The 20,978-nt window shown below is 40.3% G+C and overlaps 1 protein-coding gene across 3 annotated transcripts in view; it reads right to left on the bottom strand.

Moving 5' to 3' along the window:
* SMURF2 (SMAD specific E3 ubiquitin protein ligase 2) overlaps positions 1 to 19,094 on the bottom strand; it is a 58,985-nt gene extending 39,891 nt beyond the window's left edge. Inside the window, exons 1-2 of one of the 3 annotated variants that reach the window (XM_032128863.1) lie at positions 1,785 to 1,823; positions 1,624 to 1,690 (exon numbers count right to left, since the gene is read on the bottom strand). In XM_032128863.1, the coding sequence (XP_031984754.1) occupies positions 1,624 to 1,690; positions 1,785 to 1,790 (73 nt within the window). In that variant the 5' untranslated portion in view covers positions 1,791 to 1,823. Of the gene's footprint in view, positions 1 to 1,623; positions 1,691 to 1,784; positions 1,824 to 18,707 lie in introns of those variants that run through there. The other 2 variants (XM_032128865.1, XM_032128864.1) reach the window with 2 other exon arrangements.
* Positions 19,095 to 20,978: the final 1,884 nt, after the last annotated feature.

Raw genomic sequence — 20,978 nt, 5'->3', positions numbered from 1 at the left:
TTAATGTCATGCAATAATAAAATTCTGGAAGAGAGTCTCCAAGGTTGTTTTAAATTCCCGTAAGGGAAGGATGATACGACAGCGACTCCAGACTCCAGCAGTCTGTGCCGGGGACGGCTGAGTGACTTGTGGCCGTGGCCAGATGGAGCCCGCCAAGATTTGCCATGTTTAGACTCCTGTTTTTACATCACGATGTCTGCTTCACAGCATTGTTTCACTGTAAACAAAAGGCTTCCTTTTCCACTTCTCCTCCCTTACTCCACTCCAAGCCAAAAGTAAAACAAAACACAAAACCCCCCAAACCATTGAATTCTTCCTTCGAGCAGCTCATGCATTCACGTTTCCTAGATTCATTCTGCGATGGGCTCGCTGCCACACACGTCACCCACCCTATTCATGTGTCCAGTTTATTTGATATGCCTCTCAAGAAGTAAAGGAAAGAAATTATGCTGCCACTTTTGCAATGAAGATAGCAGCCCTCCCCAGGCACTGCAAATCCTACCAGGAAGGTTTAGAAGTCTCTTTCATGGAGATTCACATTAATTCAAGTTAAATTGAGTAAGTAGATGTAAAAAAAGTTGAGTTTGGTTTGCTTTTTTTTAGCTATGTACCAAATGTGAAAATTAAAGCTGAATGATACAAAATAAACCATGCTCAGGGCTCTTTGTAAATTAGGGCTCCAGCCACAGCTCAGTGAGAAAGGAGCAGAAGTAACACATGGGAAACTTAAAGAAAACAAAGGCTATTGGGAATATCTGCATTTCCTGGTTCAGTGTGAATGGAGCCTCTCAGACCAGCCAGGATGTTTCTAATGCATAACTTTCATACACTATAAATTCCATTTCTCTTCTCCACCCTCCTCCAAAATGGCCTAACCATCCCATCTCACGCATTTTTCAACATCTGAAAAACCAACCACTACTGTACCATGGAGCAAAGACTGCAAAGATCAATTTTCAGACCAATTTCAAAGTTATCCCTTCTCTTTCTCATATAGGTGACAAGTATAAAATTGTATTCCAGTAAACAAAATCAGGGTGGGAAACAGAAATGCATTAAAAAGATAAAAGAATCCTGCAGCTTTGCTGTTACATTTGCTGTAAGATTCTCTATTTTTTACCCTCCTGCAGTATTAAAAACAATAGTTCATAAAAAAAAAAACAACTTTAGAGTAACATTACCAAGATTAACTGATCTCAAACTGCAGAGGTGGTTTTTATATCCAAGTGTGAGTGAAGTAAACTCTAATGCAATTATCCAAGAAATACTGGAATAAAATAGTTTTTAAGAGATCAGGCAAAGAAAAGGGGGTCACTTCCATCTCAAACTCTTACAATCCTGCTAAAAGTCTTACCTCAGTCCTTAAAGACTTCTTTACAATCCCAGCACTTAGTTTTTAACCAAAACAGAAGCAATTAATCCAAAATTATCAACTTGCAAAATACTTAAGAGAGCACAGGATCCTTCCTCTGATGGGTAAATAAAAAAGGTAACATGGAAATTCAGCCATCTATTTCTGTTTGTTTTGATAGGAACAGGAGTGGGGGGGGAAAGCTAACAGGAGGAATAAATGATAGCTCTGTTTAACATATTTCATGCACCTCTGAAAATGTGGGGACAAACCTGCCAGCAAGGAGCAGAGCCCTTGGATTTGTTTCACTGCAGTAAAACTCTCCACCCTCTGAATGAGCTGTAGTAGAGGCAACAACAAAAGAAATTCATGATCTAATTACCAACCAGAAAAAAATGCCCTGAATTTTAAAAAGGGCTCAGACAAGAGGCACCTGCATCTAAGTCAGACTCCTGGGTGCCAGAAATTGTGGATCCCAGCAGTGCTCCAGGCTGTGCTGCCGTTGCTGTCAGGACGTGGCCACATGTGTGATTTAAACAGGAAGTCTCAAAACTCTGTCTCTGCTGCAGACGGGATCCTTGGGGAACACCACTACTCCTGGGGATTTTCTGGAAAGAGGAGAAAGGAAAAGAACCAGGAAGGGAAAAAAAAAAAAGACCCCAAAAGCATGGACACAATTTACCCTTCACAAGTAATTCCCATGCCACTCCAGCAAAATGCTGTAAATATTGATTTTATCAGCACTAACAAAAGGATTGTCAGATCCTTTTTAAGAAATAATTCCTAACTCATAAGAAAACCTCGGGCAACAACTTTTGATAGGGAAAAAAAATGAATTCTGGCATTTCAGACATATATTTAGGTAATTTACAAAAAATAGTCCTCTAATAAGTAAAACAATGTTAAAGAGTTCAAGAGGGTCATGATTTTGATACTATCACTAGCAAAAATCACTAATTAAACACCTGCCCTTACTCTAAACTCCTAGTTCAGCACAGTTTTGTTTTATTACTACACCTGATGTACTGAAATGATATTATATGGGGCAATATAGATGAGTGATGTACTCTTACCTCATCCTGCATTATCATCAATATCCACAACCTCAGACATTGTCTCCTTGATAATATGTGGATCCTGCCTCTTTCTTATTTAGTACAGCTGAAATATTCAAACACAATATCCCTACATTCACATTTTTTTGGAAAATTGGTTTTAGTGGAATGCTTTCAACTCTGGAAGTTGCCTCTCCCTCTGGAACCTGACAGTTTGGCTTCTGCCAAAAATAGAACAGGGTCAGCAGGAAGGTGTGTGGACTATACACACACCTTTACCTGGTCACTAAGATTATGCCTCTGATGATGGAATTCTGCCTGTACCTGCAGAAATGCAACATCATCTAAGTGAGGAAAACTCCAGCTGCTTAAAGACAGCACAGATGGAAAACCAGTGTCACCATTCAAACATCATTAAAACTAGTGTACCTCAGTCCAGTCTTATCCCCCACCACACATCCACAAAGCCTCATCTCCAGAAGATTATTACATCATTAGACTATACCATTTATAAACTGATTAAATTATTGCAGTCATTTAATATGGACAGATTCCATTTGGTTTCTCTCTTTAAACAGATGTGTCCTACAGAACAAATCCAAACAGTTTAAGAAGCTGCTGCTGTTGAACAGAGATGAGCTAATTGAATGTGCAATTTTATTTATTTCAACTGAAGTACAGCAACTTACAGTAAAACCTTGGTTTTGTTTTACTTTGGTTTTACACAAGTTGCTTAAATTATTTCGTGAAATCAGTATAATTATATAGTACTGTAAGAAATAATATAAAAGGGAATTTAAAGAAACAGAACACCAAGAGATTCAGATGAAATAGCTCACCAATACACGGAAATAAAGGATCTTGCCCAAAAAACATTGCCATACCATTTAAACTACAACTTCAGATATCTTTTGGGAAGATGCAATGCTCAAGAAGTGAAAATACAAGAATTTTTTTGAGAAATAAGAACACAGAGTAGAAGATATTAAGCAGTAGAGAGTGAAGATTAAGAAAGATAATGGGAAGGAGCTGAGACTGAAAAGAGGAGTGTAAGGTGATTGATTACATGAATGCAAAAAGTGTAACACTGTACATCAACACTCCTACCAGTACAGCAAATGGATAAAAATCCAGGAAAATATTCCCAACAAGTTTGAGAACATTTCATTGCTGGGCTCCTACAAAGGCAGAATGGCTTCCAAGTACAAGGAGTATCCAAGTATTTCCACTGACCTCAAACACCAGTTATGAATTTCAGACACTCCAAGTAGACATGATGGGGATTTTGAGGGGACACAGAAATGGAAAACCCTCATTTCCCTGCAGCCATACACTCTAGGAACCCTCAGCCTCTTGCAGTTCTGCTCACAGAGTGTTATACTAAATATCACTTCTGATTTCCACCATTTCTTATACAACTGCACAAGCAAGGAAAGAGCAGACCCAGTTTTCCAGAGGAATCTTTACATGCATTTCCTAGACACACTGCTCCTTGGACATCTCAACTGCTAATTGAGGGCTATCCAGGGCACCCAAATATAATCATTTGCTAAACAAATGATTATATATTATATATATTATATATATATTAACTTTCCAAGTACAGTATTTTTTTATCTCACAACTGTCTTCTTACATTTCAATTATTTAAAACTAAACACCTTCCAATGACCTAATTCCTTTAGTTTCTCTATCATTTATGTATCTTAGAGCCAATATGACAATTTATACTACAATACGACCAGAGATAGGCTAAAATTCTGACTAGTTCTATGGAGACAGAGAGGGCACAGGCTTTTTCCCTTTTACATTGCTTCATCCAACTTTGTAAACTGTACCTCCTTTCTGCATTAACTAAATTAAAGAATTCACAAATATATTTTCTATTCATCTTTCAGCATTGTAGACTATGAATGGCACTGTTAATGTTAAAATGATGCAAGTTTTAAAAATACTAAAAATCAAAATACAGTAATCACCTTGGAACTGGCATCCTGCATTAAACATTTCTAGCTAATCATGTATTTTCATTAATTATAAGCAAATGAACTACACTAAGTCAGTGCAGGGAGTTGTGCCTGCACTCCTGCAACATAACTGTCCTCACTGAAAGGTGCTGTTGCTGAAGGGTCACAGGACAGGAGCGTTATTTAGGGTGCACACAAACATTTTGTCATTCAGCTAAAAATCAAAAACATACCTAAACACATTCAAACTTACAAAAGAAAGATTAGAACACACAAATGAGTCTCACAGGTTTTGCTCCTAGATACAGACTGCTCTTCAGGAGAAGATAAAGTGTTAATCGCATATTTGGTGGTTTATGAGCCAAAGCACTCTGAGGTTTAAACTGCTTCTGCTCAGTGCTCATCCCATTCAGAGACGATGAATCATTTCCCATTTGGCTGCACTTCTGCCTACAAGGCTTGTCTTCTGTGAGATTTCTCCTGTAGCCTTGTAATAGATTTGCTAATTTAGTACACCTGACTTTGAGCAAAAGCTATTGTTGCCAGCTGTCAGACTAGACCTCGTCCTGTTTATCAGACACATCTCCACCAGCCCATCCTGCCCCAGTCACAGAAACATAACACTCCTTACTAATCCCAGGGCAGTAAATTACTTTCTAATATCCTTGTTTTTCTTACTCTGCCAAAATACCAACACGTCACAGATTTAAAGCAACAGCAAAATCAATTTATCTTCAGCAGCTGGGCCAATACCAGTATATCCAATAACCACACATTTTTAAAGTCGTATTTACTGTTCTAGTCATTCTGTCCATGAATTCCTGAGTTCCAGCAGTAGAGGTTTGACTGTTTTAAACAAAGGTAATATAAACTCACAGGGAGTGTATTTTAGCTTTTTAGACAGGCCTCCACAGCTCTTTGAAAGATAAATCAGAGCAAAGCAAAGTATTAGACACCTCACACATACTAAAATATTTCCTCATTTTCCCCAGGGCTTTGTGCATGCAAAAGAAAGTGCATTACTTGCTGTTTATAAGTATTTGTGTGGACAGAAGCTTAGGGTAAGGGGCAACAGAGAAAATACAGGGAGGGCTGGGTGGGTTTTGTTGTTTTGGGGGTTTTTTGTGGTTTAGTGTTTTTGTTGGGGTTTTTTGGGTTTTTTTTAAACCTCCCTACAATGAATCTGGAAAACATATGAAAAAACAATTTGTGTATGATACTTTTACACCTAAACAAAATCTACCAGAATGTAAGCCTTTACATTCCAGATTACACAAATTAGTTATACAGATGTAAAAAAAAAAGTAGACTCGCTCTTTTCAGGTTTCACACACAGTTCACAGAAACGCATGCCCACATATTAGAGGCTCTTTTGATACTCTTACCCTTCTAAATATTTTAAAACTCAGTATCATCAACAAAAATATGAGAAAGCACACTCAGCTAACAAAAAATATGAAGTATTGACATTCCTCTCTTCCATTCTCAGGGAGCTGTGGAGCCACTTACTAATCTCTATCATTCAGATCTGGCTGCTGAACTCATGCTGAGCAGTCAAGGAAATGCACCTGGACTCTTCCACCTGGGACTGACTTGAAAAGCCAGACAGAAATTGTGATTCAACATGCAAAGACCATTTACTATGAGCAGGTTCCACAGCACCTTCTGCCATATTTGTTGCCAAAATTCAATTTCATTGTATTTGCCCTGTAGAGCAGCAGAGGATCCCCTCTGACCCTTTCCCACGTGACAATATCCATCCAACACTCCACTGCAAACACCCTGCCCTTGCAAAGGGAACATGGGTCTGGAAGCTCAGCTGCAGAGCCAGCACCTGTTCTTCCAGGTGGGACAGAGGAGAGTAACCTAGGAAAGAGAACAAAATCTTGGGATTTTAGGAAATGGAGGTGAAGTCAGAGCAAACAGACTCAAAAAGCCGTATTACTTCATTGCCTTGCAACAGCTACACAGCCAGTCCAGTCCCATGTAAAGTTGATGTTCTTGCAAGTAAAAAGACCTATATATATATATATATATATATAGTTTCACAAGGTTTTTCATTGTAACATCTGAAATGATGAATCAGATTTCAAGTATTATTCATCTGTACAACTTAATCTAGCCCTGAGGAACCATTAGAGAAAAATATTTGCCAGGAAAAAATAACCCAGAATATATGATTCATTCACTTCTGAAACAATAAAATGGTTCACTATAACAAAAATAACTATATTGTAAATACTTCAGTTAAAATGTTAAAAAAACCCCTAGCCAAACACAATGAAGAAAGCATGCCCTTAGAATAAAAACAAACTAAATGTGCATATGTGTGCAAATAACAAAACACCTTGCTAGAAACAGGTAATTGTATGAAATGTAGTTAACACCGTATCTAATGGAAATTGTACTTTATTTTTTAGGGATTTAATAGTCTTAGAACAACAATGACACAACTCAGCTCTCAAACTCTTAGCTATTCTTCTGTTAAGCTGATAAATAGATACTTACTTCAGCAGAAAGTGATGCATGTGGTGTATATCTAAAATCAAACAGATCCTGAACATCCTTCTGGGAAGCAGACAAGGCTATCACTGACCTTAAATCAGGATAAAAGGGATCAGCTGAACAAAATCATGTGTTTAGTAACTTTATAATTGCCCAAAGCTCAAAAAGGTGTGAAAATGAGCAGCTTTTTGGAAAAGAAGTCCCATAGGAGCAGACTTTGTTTCAGCCTTGTGCCAAACATTGGGTGAAAAGAGAAGCACTGTTATCCATCAACAAATAACTCTGTAAAATATGAAAGCAGTCTGAAAACCTCCTTTTTCTTCATAGTTAGACAATATTAAATTTACTTAAAATGAAACCTTGCAGTTTCAAATTTTATCAGTTCATTCATTTTTCATTTACTAAAAAAAAAAATAACCATCCATCCAAATGCACCCGTAACTCACTCTGTCTACACAGACCTCTACAAGAAACTTCAAATTACATATCTGCCTGTCTCTTGCTGGAGATACACCTGCCCAGCACAGGTAATTTCTGGTTTGTTTTTTCACTGGTCAAACTCTTTTGCAGGCTCCTTTGTGTGTGTTTCGTACACACAGAGAATGGAGATCAAAGTGTTTCACAACACTGGCAACTCAATGTAAACAGAGCATAGCGTATTATATCAACCCCCTGACACAGGAGGATGCTCTGGTGCAAATCCAGTGGGGACAAGCTATAAAATCAGAGGACCCCCCTCTTCTGTAGAGAAATATTCACAAAGAATGCAAGATCCATCACAGTGCAAAAATGATAGCTGCCACAGCTCATAGCTTTCTCTGTCCACTTGATATTTAACATATTAACGTTGACTCTAACTAAAAAAGCTTAAATCTTTCATGCAATGAACTCATCAACAGCAGATAACACTTCTCTGAACTCCAAAACCTTTGTGAATATATAGCATGTAAATTAGCCAAGGAAACTTAAAAACTACATAATTCAATTATAATTATCAGCAAGTTTTCTGACCCTTTTAAAGCAAGATAATATTAGCATTAATGAAGTGACCAAGATCTTCTTAGAATCAAGGGTCTTTTCAAAAAAATTCTCAGGTTTCCTAAAAGCTGAAGAATTCATTTTGTTCTATGCATAAGGAGTAACCCTGATCTTATCTGCAAGCCTTTTTAGAATTATGTTCTGAATCATGGCCACTTAGAAGCCAGCCCTTAATTCCCTATTTTTTCTATATAGGATCAAAGTAATGAACCTGTGGAGCAAAGGAACAGATGGGAGAAATTTTGGGGTGGGTGTTTTTTCCTGTTTGTTTTTAAACTTCTGGCCTCTTTCCAACTATAACCACTTACATTCTTTGCATGTTACACATCATGAGTTCTTATAAAGCCCCTCTGCTGTAGATGACCCCTTCTTCCCAATAAAACACTCAGATCACCAAAAGAACATCGCATGTGCAGCAACAGCATTCCCTGGTTACAAAGCCAAGTGTTGAAAGGTCTGGAACAGGAGCTCTGGGCTGCCTCTGTGACCCTGTGTCACGTTCAGTGCTGCAGCACCAGAGCCCAGGCACCAATACATCCCCAGTACCTCATCCTGCCAAAATCAATCCCCACCATCCACCAATTGCCCTGGACAGCTCCTTGTTCCAGGTCACTCCCTTCTCCTCCACCCTCATCCAGCTTTTGCACCCTTTGCATTCCAGTTAGTGCCTTCTTCACACCAGGAGCAAGCCGAGTTCAGCATTAAGAGGCAGAGCTCAGCTCCTGGCCACCCTCTCACTAAACCTGCACCAGCCCTTACCTGGCTGATACAGCCACACCTGCCTATTACCATGTCCCTCCTTGACAGCGCCTCTGCCGCAGAATAAAGGATTCACAAGAACAAAGGATTTCTAGATGATGTGCAATGTATTTTTAATCCTTTTCAAAAGCGGTTGAAGTTTAGCAGAATCTTCCCAAAATAAATTTGATCTGATTCAGCTCCTCAGCATGAAAAATGTCCGTGTTAGCCGGCTGTTAACAGCACTGAGCAGTGTCTTATAATGGGAAGTGCTAACTGGAGTTGGCATTATTAGCTCCAGCTCGGTATTCCAAGTTCAGCCATACTTATAAATTCCGCTCATGGCAAGTAAAAGGCCAAGATGTTCAGACAGACAAAGCAATTCCATGTTCAAATGACACAAAGTAGAAGCAAGTGCAGGCCCCAGCGCTCCCACTCCCCACAGTGCTGAAGGGACAAAGGAACAATCCAAGGGGTCAGGGTGACCAGGGACAATTTTCCTGTGCATTTACTGCCACTCCATTGCAGTGACATGGGGGTAGGAGCAAAACAAGTGCATCTCCAGGCATGGACCACACTGCAAAGAACTGTTGAAATGCAGAGAGTGAGGTTACTAAATTTCAATAAACTTATGAAAAATATAAAGCTTTTGAATGGGTCCAAAGTCCTGCCCAGTGTAGATGAAGTTACATTATGCTGATACACAGGAAATAGCTGACTGACTCTACAGGATGAACAATTCACCAGAGGAAAGGAACTTTCAGGAAAAATGATAAATATTGTAATGAGGAAATCCGAGGCATGTATTCACAATGCCACATTCACATCTCACAAATGAACAGAAATTTCTTCATGATCCCCTGGTCACAGAAGCGAGTGAGACACAGACAAATATAAATATATTGGATCTTCCCCCAGGCAGAATAACCACTTGCTGTGTGGGAGGGGAACCAAGAACTTTTCTGTCTATCCTTATAGATGGGACTACAGAACTTTTAACCTTCCTTTTACCCCCCACCTCCCCTCATAACAGCTACTGAGAGAACACTGTGAACTGTGGGAACTGCTTGAGGAAGGGAGAGAAGACTACACAAATATTTTATGAGGAGCCAGGCACGACGCACATACTACTGAAAATTACTCAAAGTCATTTTTTCCTTAAAGGCCTTCTCTTTTCCTGCTCCAGAAGAAAGCAGAAGCCAACATTTTAAATCATCTTTCGACCCAGTTCTTAAGAAGAAATCCCAAATATGAAGGATGTTCACAAAAGGGCCACACTGTTACACAACAGCACAACTTCAAGATAAACCTTGCCCCCCTCACATTAGTACAGTCACAAAGATTTAATCCCTTTAACTTATACACAAAAAGCTGATACCCAACTATTTACTGCAAACTGGAATTATTGCATGGCACCTGGAATTTACAGACAGCATTTGCTTCTGTAAGAAACCAGGGGCACTTCCCCGGTGCAGCAGCATTAATAAGCTTGAACAGAGGACAACAGCAGTTTTTCCCCATTCCAACATCCATCCTTGACAAAGAGTTTATTATAACTGTGTGTGATACATATACATACACATTTGAAGATTCTGTTCACCAACACCCTGTGCTTCACCAAGCATGTGGAATTGCTAGTTAGACATTTAGAAATGCCACATACAAAACCCACTTGAAATTATGAAAGATGGCACAAAAACTTTTTAGGGCTGTTCACAAGCTTCAAGAACCTTCTCCAAGAACAGTTTAAAACATTTTTGAACTTTCTACTACAATCCTCTAAATCAAAGCCCTAGAAAATTTCTGCTTTATCACGCATTATGCCCTTCTTTAAAGTCTGGTCAATTTATGTGTCCTACACTGTGCACTCAGGCTTAAAGAAGCCAATTTTTAATTTCATACTTGGTACTGCTGAGCAAGTGCACTCCAGAAGATGTGAGGATGAGGTCCTTCACATCTATTTAAATGAAGTATTCAGCAACGGGTATTTTGTGTCCTTTAAAATATATGTATCTGTATTATCACAATGAAGAGAATCAGTATCTTCAGATTTCCACACTGACAGTGCAATCTTTGAATCATTACAGCCTGGCTCAGTGCTGTATTCAGCAACATGACACGTACATTTCTTTACATTTTAGCCCAAGCACAGGAACCCATATTTGCTTTCTACTTCCACAATAAAGTGACACAAAACCTGAGAAACTCACAGTCCCTTCATGTCCCTGTGCCAGCTGTTGAACAATTATGCCTCATTCTGTCCTGTTTCACCTCTACAAATGACCCCTTTTGCCTCTGAATGACACCACCTACGCCAGCTCCATCCTACAAAGTTTCTTATATCAGACTTGATGCCATCCTTTATAAACTAAGACAGAAGTACTTATTTTGCTGCTAAACAATAAAGAGGACAGCTTAATATTACTATACCTAAGCACAAAGCTGTTACTCATCTATTCCTGCATATGGTCTTCTATACAGGGCTATAAACTATTTTAATAAATCCACCAGGGAAAATAATGGGAAGAACTTCTCTGAAAAGAAACATTTATACATATTATAAATAAATAATTTCAAAAAAAGGTGAATATTTTCTGTGAGGAGTCAAATTGAAGAACTATTTGTCATAAGGATACCTGAATGCTTGGTACAATTAATACCATGAATTTCTAATCCCAGGCAGTTAAGCATGAATGTAATTCTATGAATTTTACTCAGACATGTTTAGTTCCTTTGCATGCTTAAGGATTTTTTTTTTTTAACCAGCCATGTCTATAAATACTCTAACCCAGATACATCTTTCCTCCCTCGCCAGTAATCAAATTTTAGTATGTTTTACATTTTTTGTACAAAAAATACCTGCATTTACTGGATTGCCTTTTACTAAAATGAAACAGCAAATTACTAAGTACACTCCATCTACTTTCCTCATGTTCTACAATATGCACAAAGCTGGAGCTTTACCATACGTAATTTTAGAAGTGTACAGCCTGGTCTTTATCTGTCTTAGGAAGAAATCTTCAAGTTGACCCAAGTTCAGAAAATGCCTCTAAGTATTACCAACAGAGATTCCACCTCCAATTAAATACAAGCACAACTGCATCTATAATTGAATTTATATATGCATCTATATATAAACTCCAAATCAAATGGTTAAGCATGTTAAAAGAAGCATCATGACAGATATAATTAGTTACTACTCCATTAGTAATCTTAAGATCTGGGTCAAGGCAGAATGAAAATGCCACCAAGAGCCTGCTGCTCTGTGAACCTGCCTGAACTAACCACTCATTTACACAACAACCCACCATAAAAGATGAGATGAGAAGAAGAATTGGATTTAAACTTGGATATATTCCTCAGCCCACCCCATCTGACAGCACAGGATGGAGCAGAGGGACACGTCCATCCCAAAAATCAGTGCTGCAGGTTGGAATGCTTTACTATGGCATTGTCACTCCGATGTTTTTGGCAAGATGGCATCACACACGCTGATTTAAGCATGAATGGCACAACCTGGGTACACAGTTTTACTGTGACCTGTAAATTAGGTAGCCTGTACATTCTCTGCATGTTTGAAACAACTCAAATGAATTGGTCACAGAAAGGAAGCACTGAACCTGTTCCACTGACAATTCCACAGCCATGGAGTGACTCTCCCTTTCTCCAAGAAAACAAGCCTTGTAAGTTGGGTTAAATACGCACTGCCCAAGAGTCATTCCACAAAATTACCAACAGGATACAGCCACAGAAACTCACATACTGCTACTTTTTCTTTCACTTTCAGAATTTTGAAAATGTGAGTAACACTCATCAAAAGCAATATGTGTTACTCACTTCTGGGGATATCAGCCCTCCTGGTCTGATCTGCCTAAGGAATAGCAAAAAAAAAGTATTTTGAAGTGGAAAAAAAGCAATTCCCAAGAGTCTGCAGGATGCTAAAATACAGCTGAATGGTGCAACACAAATATAGCATACAAGAGAGAACCAAAATCACCCCAATTGCATAGTCTCAGAAGGCCCAAAACAGAACCATCTTTTCTGTGGATTTAAACTCAAAAGAAACAATGTTCATGGGCAAAAAGTCAAAAGATAGTGAATCTAAATCCCAGCTTTACTTGGTTTATCCTTTTTATGATCTTGAGCATGACTATTCTCCATCCTGTATCAGTCTCCCTCTTAAACTCAGATGATAATGCTTAGCCAGTTTTGTCCTGAGCTTTGTTATCAACAGATGAAGATTTCTTTAAAGTTACGAGCAATCTTATCTATGCTTTCATTGGAAGCATTTAAAGATTAAGTAGCAAGAAAAAGTCAACAATTTGCTTCCTTGAATATATTATTGACAAATGCCCCTCAAGATTCTGATCCTCTTCCCCAAACAGGAATGTGCTTTGCTAACAGCAGACACACACAGCAGCTCCTTTTACACACACTGTCTGACATCACTAAGGTAAATCTTTCCCACCTCTCAGGAGTCACTGGAATGATCTCAGCCCTGCACATGTGATGAGCATTTACATTTTATATATCAAAGCAAGCACATAATAGCCTGTGCACTAATGTACTCGTGCCACTGAGCCAAGTAAGAAGCCAGCTCACGTCATTGTTGTGAGGAGAGCAGGGAAGACACCCAAAGAAATCATCCACCCTTTTAAACACTGCAAGAAAGGTCTGGCCCAGTGGTGTGATGTCATTCTAAGTAAGATGGCAAAGCAAGGAAACACTTCAAAGGCCATGAGATAAACCAGAACGAAACATTAAAAGCTGTCTTCTTTCAGGGATCTACCCATTCACCTTATGGACACAAAGACAAAATGTTTTCATCTGAGGCCTGATCAGATTTTTCAGTGTGATTAACAATGAAAACAGAATAAAATTAATTTGTCACCACTAGATGAGTTTCTCAGCTTTGTTCAGCTACGCAGACAGATGTTACAGGACAGTTACAGTAGACATTACAGTGTAAACTCTTTAAACTTAACTGAAAAGTACAATTCTAAACATTACTCACTATTTTTCCACCCCCAGGATTTCTTTTTTTTTTTTCTCCTGCAATAGCTTTAATTTTTTTAAACATTACCACTAGGACAGCCTGCAGATTTCCCATGTCTCCCACATACGCCCCATATGTTACCTACACATGTAAATCCTCTACTAGCTTCTATGTGTTGCTCTCCTGATTGTACAGCCTAAGGTGAATAGTGAGGTTTTTTTGAACTGAATTTCAATCTTTTAATTGAAGCCCCCGTATAATGGTTTTCCTACTACAATTTCCTCCCCCAAATCCTTTCTGATCTTTGTTCTGCTTGCCATGATACCTCATTATGTACCCTTGAACACAGATACCTAATTTTATACCCAGATGAATAAAACTTGGTCATACAAGCTGAACTCACAGAAACAAACAGCTGAAACTGTTCCATACAGCTGCCCAGTTGTTTATTACAATTCTTTGGCATCTCTATGATCCACAGGTGATTTATATGTATATAAATATCTATAACTATATACCGTGTATAGAAGAAAGCATGTATTTACACTTCATACTTTGATGAAAATATTGAGGGCTAAGCAGCCATCAGTCCCTGTGTATCTGATTAGACACATCTATTGACTTTGTTATGACTACACCAGTTTAATCCACATACTATGTAATTTATTGATTCGGATTTCTTAATGACACATGGCTTACAAAAACTGGTACTTAAGTCAAATATACCTTATATGAAGGAACCCTATTATTTTATTGTTGACCAAAGCCTATCTAAGTACAGGCTGCTGGTAAGAGAGGCAGTCCTGCCCCTGCCCTCTTTTCAGCTTCTTCTCTGCATCCCTCTTCTTCAATACAAAAAACCATTTTTCTCCTGGTAGGATTAGCTTTCAGCTCATCCCATAGCTACACAGTTGCTGGCGTCAACACAAGGGAGGGCCCAGAAAGTGAAGCCAGGGACTACAAAGAGAAAAAAGAAACAGCACTCAGATTTTAGACTGACCTAAAATGGCACTACAGTTTCAGTCAACTATAAAACCACTGCCTTGCTACATAAAAATATGGGGAACTACTGTATCAATTGATCAATCAGATACTCCCACAGTGAGGCTCTGATATCCATAAACTTCAGCCCTGCTTCCACCACCACTGATGGAAAATTTAGGATTCAGGTAAACCACTGTCTTCAACTATATTAATTTAACACTTAGATTTATCCACTACAAAAAACAAGTTTGAAGATTCCACATTATTTTACAAAGCTCAGGAATATTCTGGCTTTTTCTAAATATTAAGTATGTTTCTCAAGAAATATTATTAGCATCACAACCAGAGTTTCTATGGTCTGATAAAACAGTAGCACTTTCTTTCTTCAATACTGCAAATTTACAGTGCAGTCCCACATTTGTACTGTGAGGTCTGGATAGACAGTAAAGCAGCAAGAAAGAACAGAGAGAGGGGACAGCACATGAGATACTGATCCATTTTCCACAACACAACACACAGTGCTTTTATATCCCTAATCAGCAAACCCTGCAGGAAAGCTGGAAGCAGTAAGAAGGAGGAAAAACAAATCCAACAATTCTTCAGGCCTACATCTGATTCTGCACCAGCAAAACTCTTCCAGCTCATTCCAGTTTTATCCATGGGATATTTATTATCACTTTTTCCAGCCCAGTGTAGCTGTGCTTTGTGGCTATGGAAGTATCTTTACTTGTTAACAATTCTGGGGCAAACATTACCTGCAACACATGAACTAAAGAAACTTCTGCACTGAACTCAATATATTCTAACGCTCACAGAGTTTTGCAGACTTCAAATTGATTTTAGAAAGTATCTCCTTGATAAAAACAGCTTTATGGGCTTCAGAGAGCTATCATTGATCTCCTAAGTGCAAGCAATCCAATGTAGCTATTGTAACACTGGACAATGCACATATTAGGACATAAAATGGTCGTTCCTCAGTTTTCTGAAGAAGGAAAGAAACACAATTCAACACAGGGCTGGAAGAACTCATAGCACATTCTGTCTGACAGTGTAGTGTATTTACAAATCCACAAATTCAACACAACACTGAGAAAAATCACACTAGGAATGGAAGGGGATGACTGCACTTGCAGCTTTTGTAGAACTCAGATGTACTCAGGATAGGACTAGATCAAATGGTGGTAAATATGTGAGAGTTGAAGAAATTTTCCTTACACATCCTTGGACATTGTTATTACAAGCTGTTAAGATAAATTTTGCAGAAGACTAGTGCAATTCTAGACTTTAGCTGATTTAAATTACACTGCCTATATCTTAATGAGAAACAAGGATTTACACCTCCTGCTAGAAGTATCATCAGGAGCCATAATACTCAGATTTTAACAATTATCCAGAGATTTTCCAGCCCAAGATTATGTGAACTGTATCAACATATGTATCACGAAAGAGTCAAGTGATACTTGCAACAAACAGCTATACCTTGGAGCAAAAGAATAACCTTTTATAAGAAATGTATTATACAGATGCACTGTAAACTAAATAAAACTTACTAGAAGTATGCCACCGCTGTGGTTTGTCTCTGTTATGGAACCCAGACCTAAATAAACTGTTAAACACTTACTGTAAAGGTATGCCAAACATTTCTCAGAACTTTCTTAAGGTCCCAACAAGGAGTCAACCTTTTTTGCAAAATGAGGCCTAGGTTAAATATTTTATTTGGCTCCTCAAGATGGACTGAGTAGTTGGGCACTAGCTCCAGATCAGTTCTTGGACTCACATCAAACATTACCCTGTCATTTATCCAGTCAGTCAAAACAATGTTTTCCATCTAAACCTTTAATGTTTATGTCCTGAAAAACTGCTAATTGAATCCAGTTCTTGAAATCCATTTTTTAGTCTATACCATCTAATTTAGAGATAATGAACAGAAAAGATAAGCACTGAACAATGATTGCACAATTAATCCTATAAACATTCAAGCCAAAACAGAAGACTGCTAGTTTCATAGAGCCAAAGAAAATTAAGATTAAATAGCATTTGTCAGTTTGAGAATAAACTTTTAAAAACACTGGATATACAGATTCTTCTAATTCCAAACAGTTTTAGAACTCAAGAGTCCTTAAACTGCTTTTCCAATCAAAAAGGGTAATCAAAACCACACAGAACACTTAAAACTATTCCTAGGCAAGAACTGACAACATGTCAGCTGAATTAATAAAACTCAATGTTTTCCTTAAACATGTAAAGCTTCCTTAGAACAAATGACATTATGTGAAACAACTCACAACTAGCTAAAGCAGAAAATACCTCAAGCTGTTTAAGCAGAGAAACAGGCCAATGTTTCCTATAAGCTTCCAATAACAGAACTGGTACTCAGTGACTGCAAGAGCTGCTAACCCTGGAACAGTCCTAAAGAAAGACAATTTTGCCTTCATCCCATGCTCTGTACATTCCCTCCCTAAAATACAAGATGACAAAATACCCAAAAACATTCCTTAGGGTTGTACCTGGCTGATCACAGTGTGTAAAACCACAGCCTGGTTCTGGTCACAATCACACTCCCCTCGACACACCAATATTGTCACAGGCACAGTTTCATTACATGCTTAATCCTCAATAAAAATAAAATATGAAACAAATTTGAACACAAAACACAGAGGTGAGAAAGTCAACTCCCTAGACAGTATTTTCCGTGCTTTTAAATAAGACTACAGACCATTTTTAATGTTTCAAAGATAAGCAAGTCTGAGCACTCATTGCTCAGGGAAAGAAAGGTTTAAAGCACTGCATGAACACAGCAATAACCTGATGAGAAAGCTACAAAACACTGTAAAAACAAGGCGGCACTGTTCCATGCAACAGTCCCAGCTATGCTCATTTTAAGAGTTTTATTTCCAAGTGTAATATAGAGACGTTCACAAATCTCCATGAAAACTAAATTACAAATCTAGTCAGAGTATTTCCAAAGTAAAACATAAGCAGATACATTTTACTTTTCCTGTAAAAATAACATACTTAGATAAATCAGTATAAAAACACCTCTCTTTATTAGCCATTAAACTGGAGATATTTCTCATACACCTAAAGCAAATATAACAACTCATTTAACATTTTTAAAAACATTTCTTTTGCAAGCTGGTTAGATACACTATATGTAGAGATGAGTATTTACAGTGTAAAGCTATTCTTTTCTAATCGCTTACCTTCCTGTACCGATGCTTCAGGACACACAGTATCATTTATGCGCTGGAGGACTTAATACTTTGAAGAAAAGAGTTAGTTCCAAGTGTCCTGTATTTTTTTAAAGAAAGCTCTAGCAGAACTTCCAATATTTTTTCCTCTAAACCTATTTACCTGAGATTTTATAGGAAAAGAGCATCGTTTAAAGTATTTAAGACCAGATTGTTTTCCTTCCGAGCATGCAGGTGAACCGTTTTTATGGTATTTTAAAATATCAGAGGTCAAGTGGTCTTCTGGAGGAGGGCAAAACAAGGCACATCACCCAAGAACTGTGAACAACCATAGAATCATGGAATATGCTGAGTTGTAAGGGACCCACCAGGATCATCGAGTCCAACTCCTGGCCCTGCACAGGACACCCCGAAATCTCTCCCTGTCCCTAAGAGTGTTGTCCAAAGACTCCCTGAGCTCTGGCAGCCTTGGGGCTGTGACCACTGCCCTGGGGAGCCTCTCCAGTGCCAACAGTCTTAGTTGAACAAATCGCTTTAAAACCCCAACAAAAAAAAACAACAATAAACAAAGAGATCAAAACAAAGAGTGGGACAGCTTCTTTCGAGTTTACACCGAGAAAACGAAGGGCAAATAAACAGCAAAGTTGGGGTGCGGTGGCTAAAGTTCGCCCAGGCGGCTGCGGGGCCCGGGCCGGCCGGGCGGCGGAGCCCGGACATGCAGAGCCTGGGACCGAGGGGAACCAAGGGGAGGGAAACCTCGCCCTCCCCTTCCCTGCGAGGCCTAAGGTGCCGCTCCGGCCCCAGGTTCAACCTCAACTACACCCGGAGGAGCCGCTCCCGCCCCCCGCCCGGGCTGGCCCCGCACCCCCGGCCCAGCCTCACCTGTCAGCCGCAGCTTGACGGGCCCGTTCCGCCGTGCCCCCGGGTTGGACATGGCCCAGGCCGGGGCTCCTCCGCCGCTGCTCCGCCAAGGGCTCGGGGGAGGCGCGAATGGAGCCGGGCCGGGCACTCAGGGCAGCGGTGGTCGCCGGAGGAGAAGGAGGAGAGGCCCGGATGTGCCCAGCGTCGCCATGAGCGGGGCCGGGGCCGCGGAGGAGGAGCGGAGCCTTCCCCGCTTCCCTCCGCTTCCCTCCGCTTCCCCGCCCCCGGGCCCGAGCACAACAAAGCGGGGACGGAGCCGCACAGATCGATGGACTGGCGGCGGGCTCAGCTCGACTCCTCTCCCTCCGTCCCTCCCTCCCTCCTGCCCCGGGGAGGCCCTGTCCGCCCCCCGCGCCCCGCCTCGGGTCGGCCCGGGAGGCTGGGGGGGGGGGGCGGCGTCAGGTGGCGGCGGCGGCTGGGGTGCTCCTGGCTGGGGAGGACGGGGGGAATGGCCGTGTCCTGGAAGAGCTGGGGATCGGGAAGGATGGGGGAATGGCCGTGTCCTGGGAGAGCTGGGGATCGGGAAGGATGGGGGAATGGCCGTGTCCTGGGAGAGCTGGGGATCGGGAAGGATGGGGGGGAATGACCATGTCCTTGGAGAGCTGGGATCGCGAAAAATGTGGGTGAATGGCCAAGGTGGAGAGGAGAGGATGACAGAGAAATTGTGTGGGGAGTTGGGACAGGAAAATCAAGGGTGCAAATGGGAAAAGACACGGTAGGAGAATTCGGAGCCAGGCTGACATGCGGACCCACGCAGGAGTGCTGCTGATCCAGGGCAGTATTCCCCATGGACAGGGTGTGACAGACCAGCCCTGGAAACTGTTAAACTTTGGACCAATTACTTCTTATCTGCACTGTGTAGAAATCAGCAGCTGGGTTCTGTGAACGGCCATTCTCAGAATAATAATAATAATAATTAATAATAATAATAATAATAATAATAATATGCCTTGCATCCATGCCATGTGGCCAAATTTAACTCCCACCCTGCAGGAAAGGGGACTCTTTCCAGAGTTCTCCCAGCTCTGCAACACACTTCCCATGAGGGGAGCTCCATCAAAGTCACGGACAGCTTCCTGAAGGGCCAGAGGGGCGTCAAGGGTGGGAAAAGATACAAAGGTTGCCAGAGTCAAGGTTACCTTTAGAAGTCTGAACTAATACATCACACACCTACTCTTCCTAACAATCTTACTAATACTCTGCTCGTTTGGTCATGTCACTGCTCTGGCTTCTTCCTGCTGAGGTTACCTGTGAAGTATTATCATGTGGGTAGTCAGAGATGAGAATCCAGCTATGGATCAGAACCCCAGCACGGGATGAGAAGATGACCTGTGCTTCACAGAGTTCATCATGTGGCTTTTACACAGCCCAGGAGGTTCTCTCTCTGCAGTTGCACAGAGCTGAGCTGTAACCATGTCTGGAGTGGTCCCATCCTGACAGAGCTCAGAGCATGGGCCCTGTTAATTCAAACCTGGGGCATGGAACTGATTTTTTTTTCCGCTGAAGGCCTTGGAAGTGCAATGTGGTTCTCAAAACTTTCCTTCCATAAAATGTGACCTCTCCCACACTGTATGTGGGGACTTACTTCTCTTTCCTCCCAAAGTGTCTTAAGTGCCAGGTTCTTCCAGGTGGAGATTTCCAGTGCTTCCTGCAGTGCTTCACTGCTGTTCCAATGTCTCTTCAACAGGGAGCAGAGGAGTCCTGGGATCAGGACCTGGGATCCATTCCTTGGCCAGGGCTACGCCTGTTCCCTGTGCCATCAGCTGTTTAACACAAAAATAGCAAATGTTAAACACCAACCTCCTTCACAGCAGGCAGAGCACAAGAGAAAGCATTGATTCAATGCTTTGCCACTAGTTCAAAAGAAAATTTGAAACAATTAAAATCTAAACTGCATTTACTGCAAAACATGGGCACAATGTATCTACAGATTTTATGGCTTTTTATTGCACTGAAAGAGTAAAAAAGTTACTTTGTAATGGTTATGTAAATTTGCACACACCTCAAAGACATTCCAGGTTCCTGGATTAAATCCTGATTCCTGCATTAAAAAAAAAAAAAAGAAAAATCAGCAGTTGTAATTGAAGGTCATGCTATTAAAGTTCCAATCTGTTACAAATTCACATAGCCAGGTCATTATCCTTTTCTCAAACCAAGTATATAAAGCAAATGGCTGATGGTTTGCAAATATTGCAACATTACCTGGCCACTGCTAAACTGAACAGAAAAACA

Source organism: Corvus moneduloides, chromosome 19 (genome assembly GCF_009650955.1).
Source record: "Corvus moneduloides isolate bCorMon1 chromosome 19, bCorMon1.pri, whole genome shotgun sequence".
NCBI classification, from domain to species: Eukaryota; Metazoa; Chordata; class Aves; order Passeriformes; family Corvidae; genus Corvus; species Corvus moneduloides.
Note: the sequence above shows the minus strand (reverse complement) of the source record. Positions and strands in the feature narration are given on the sequence as shown.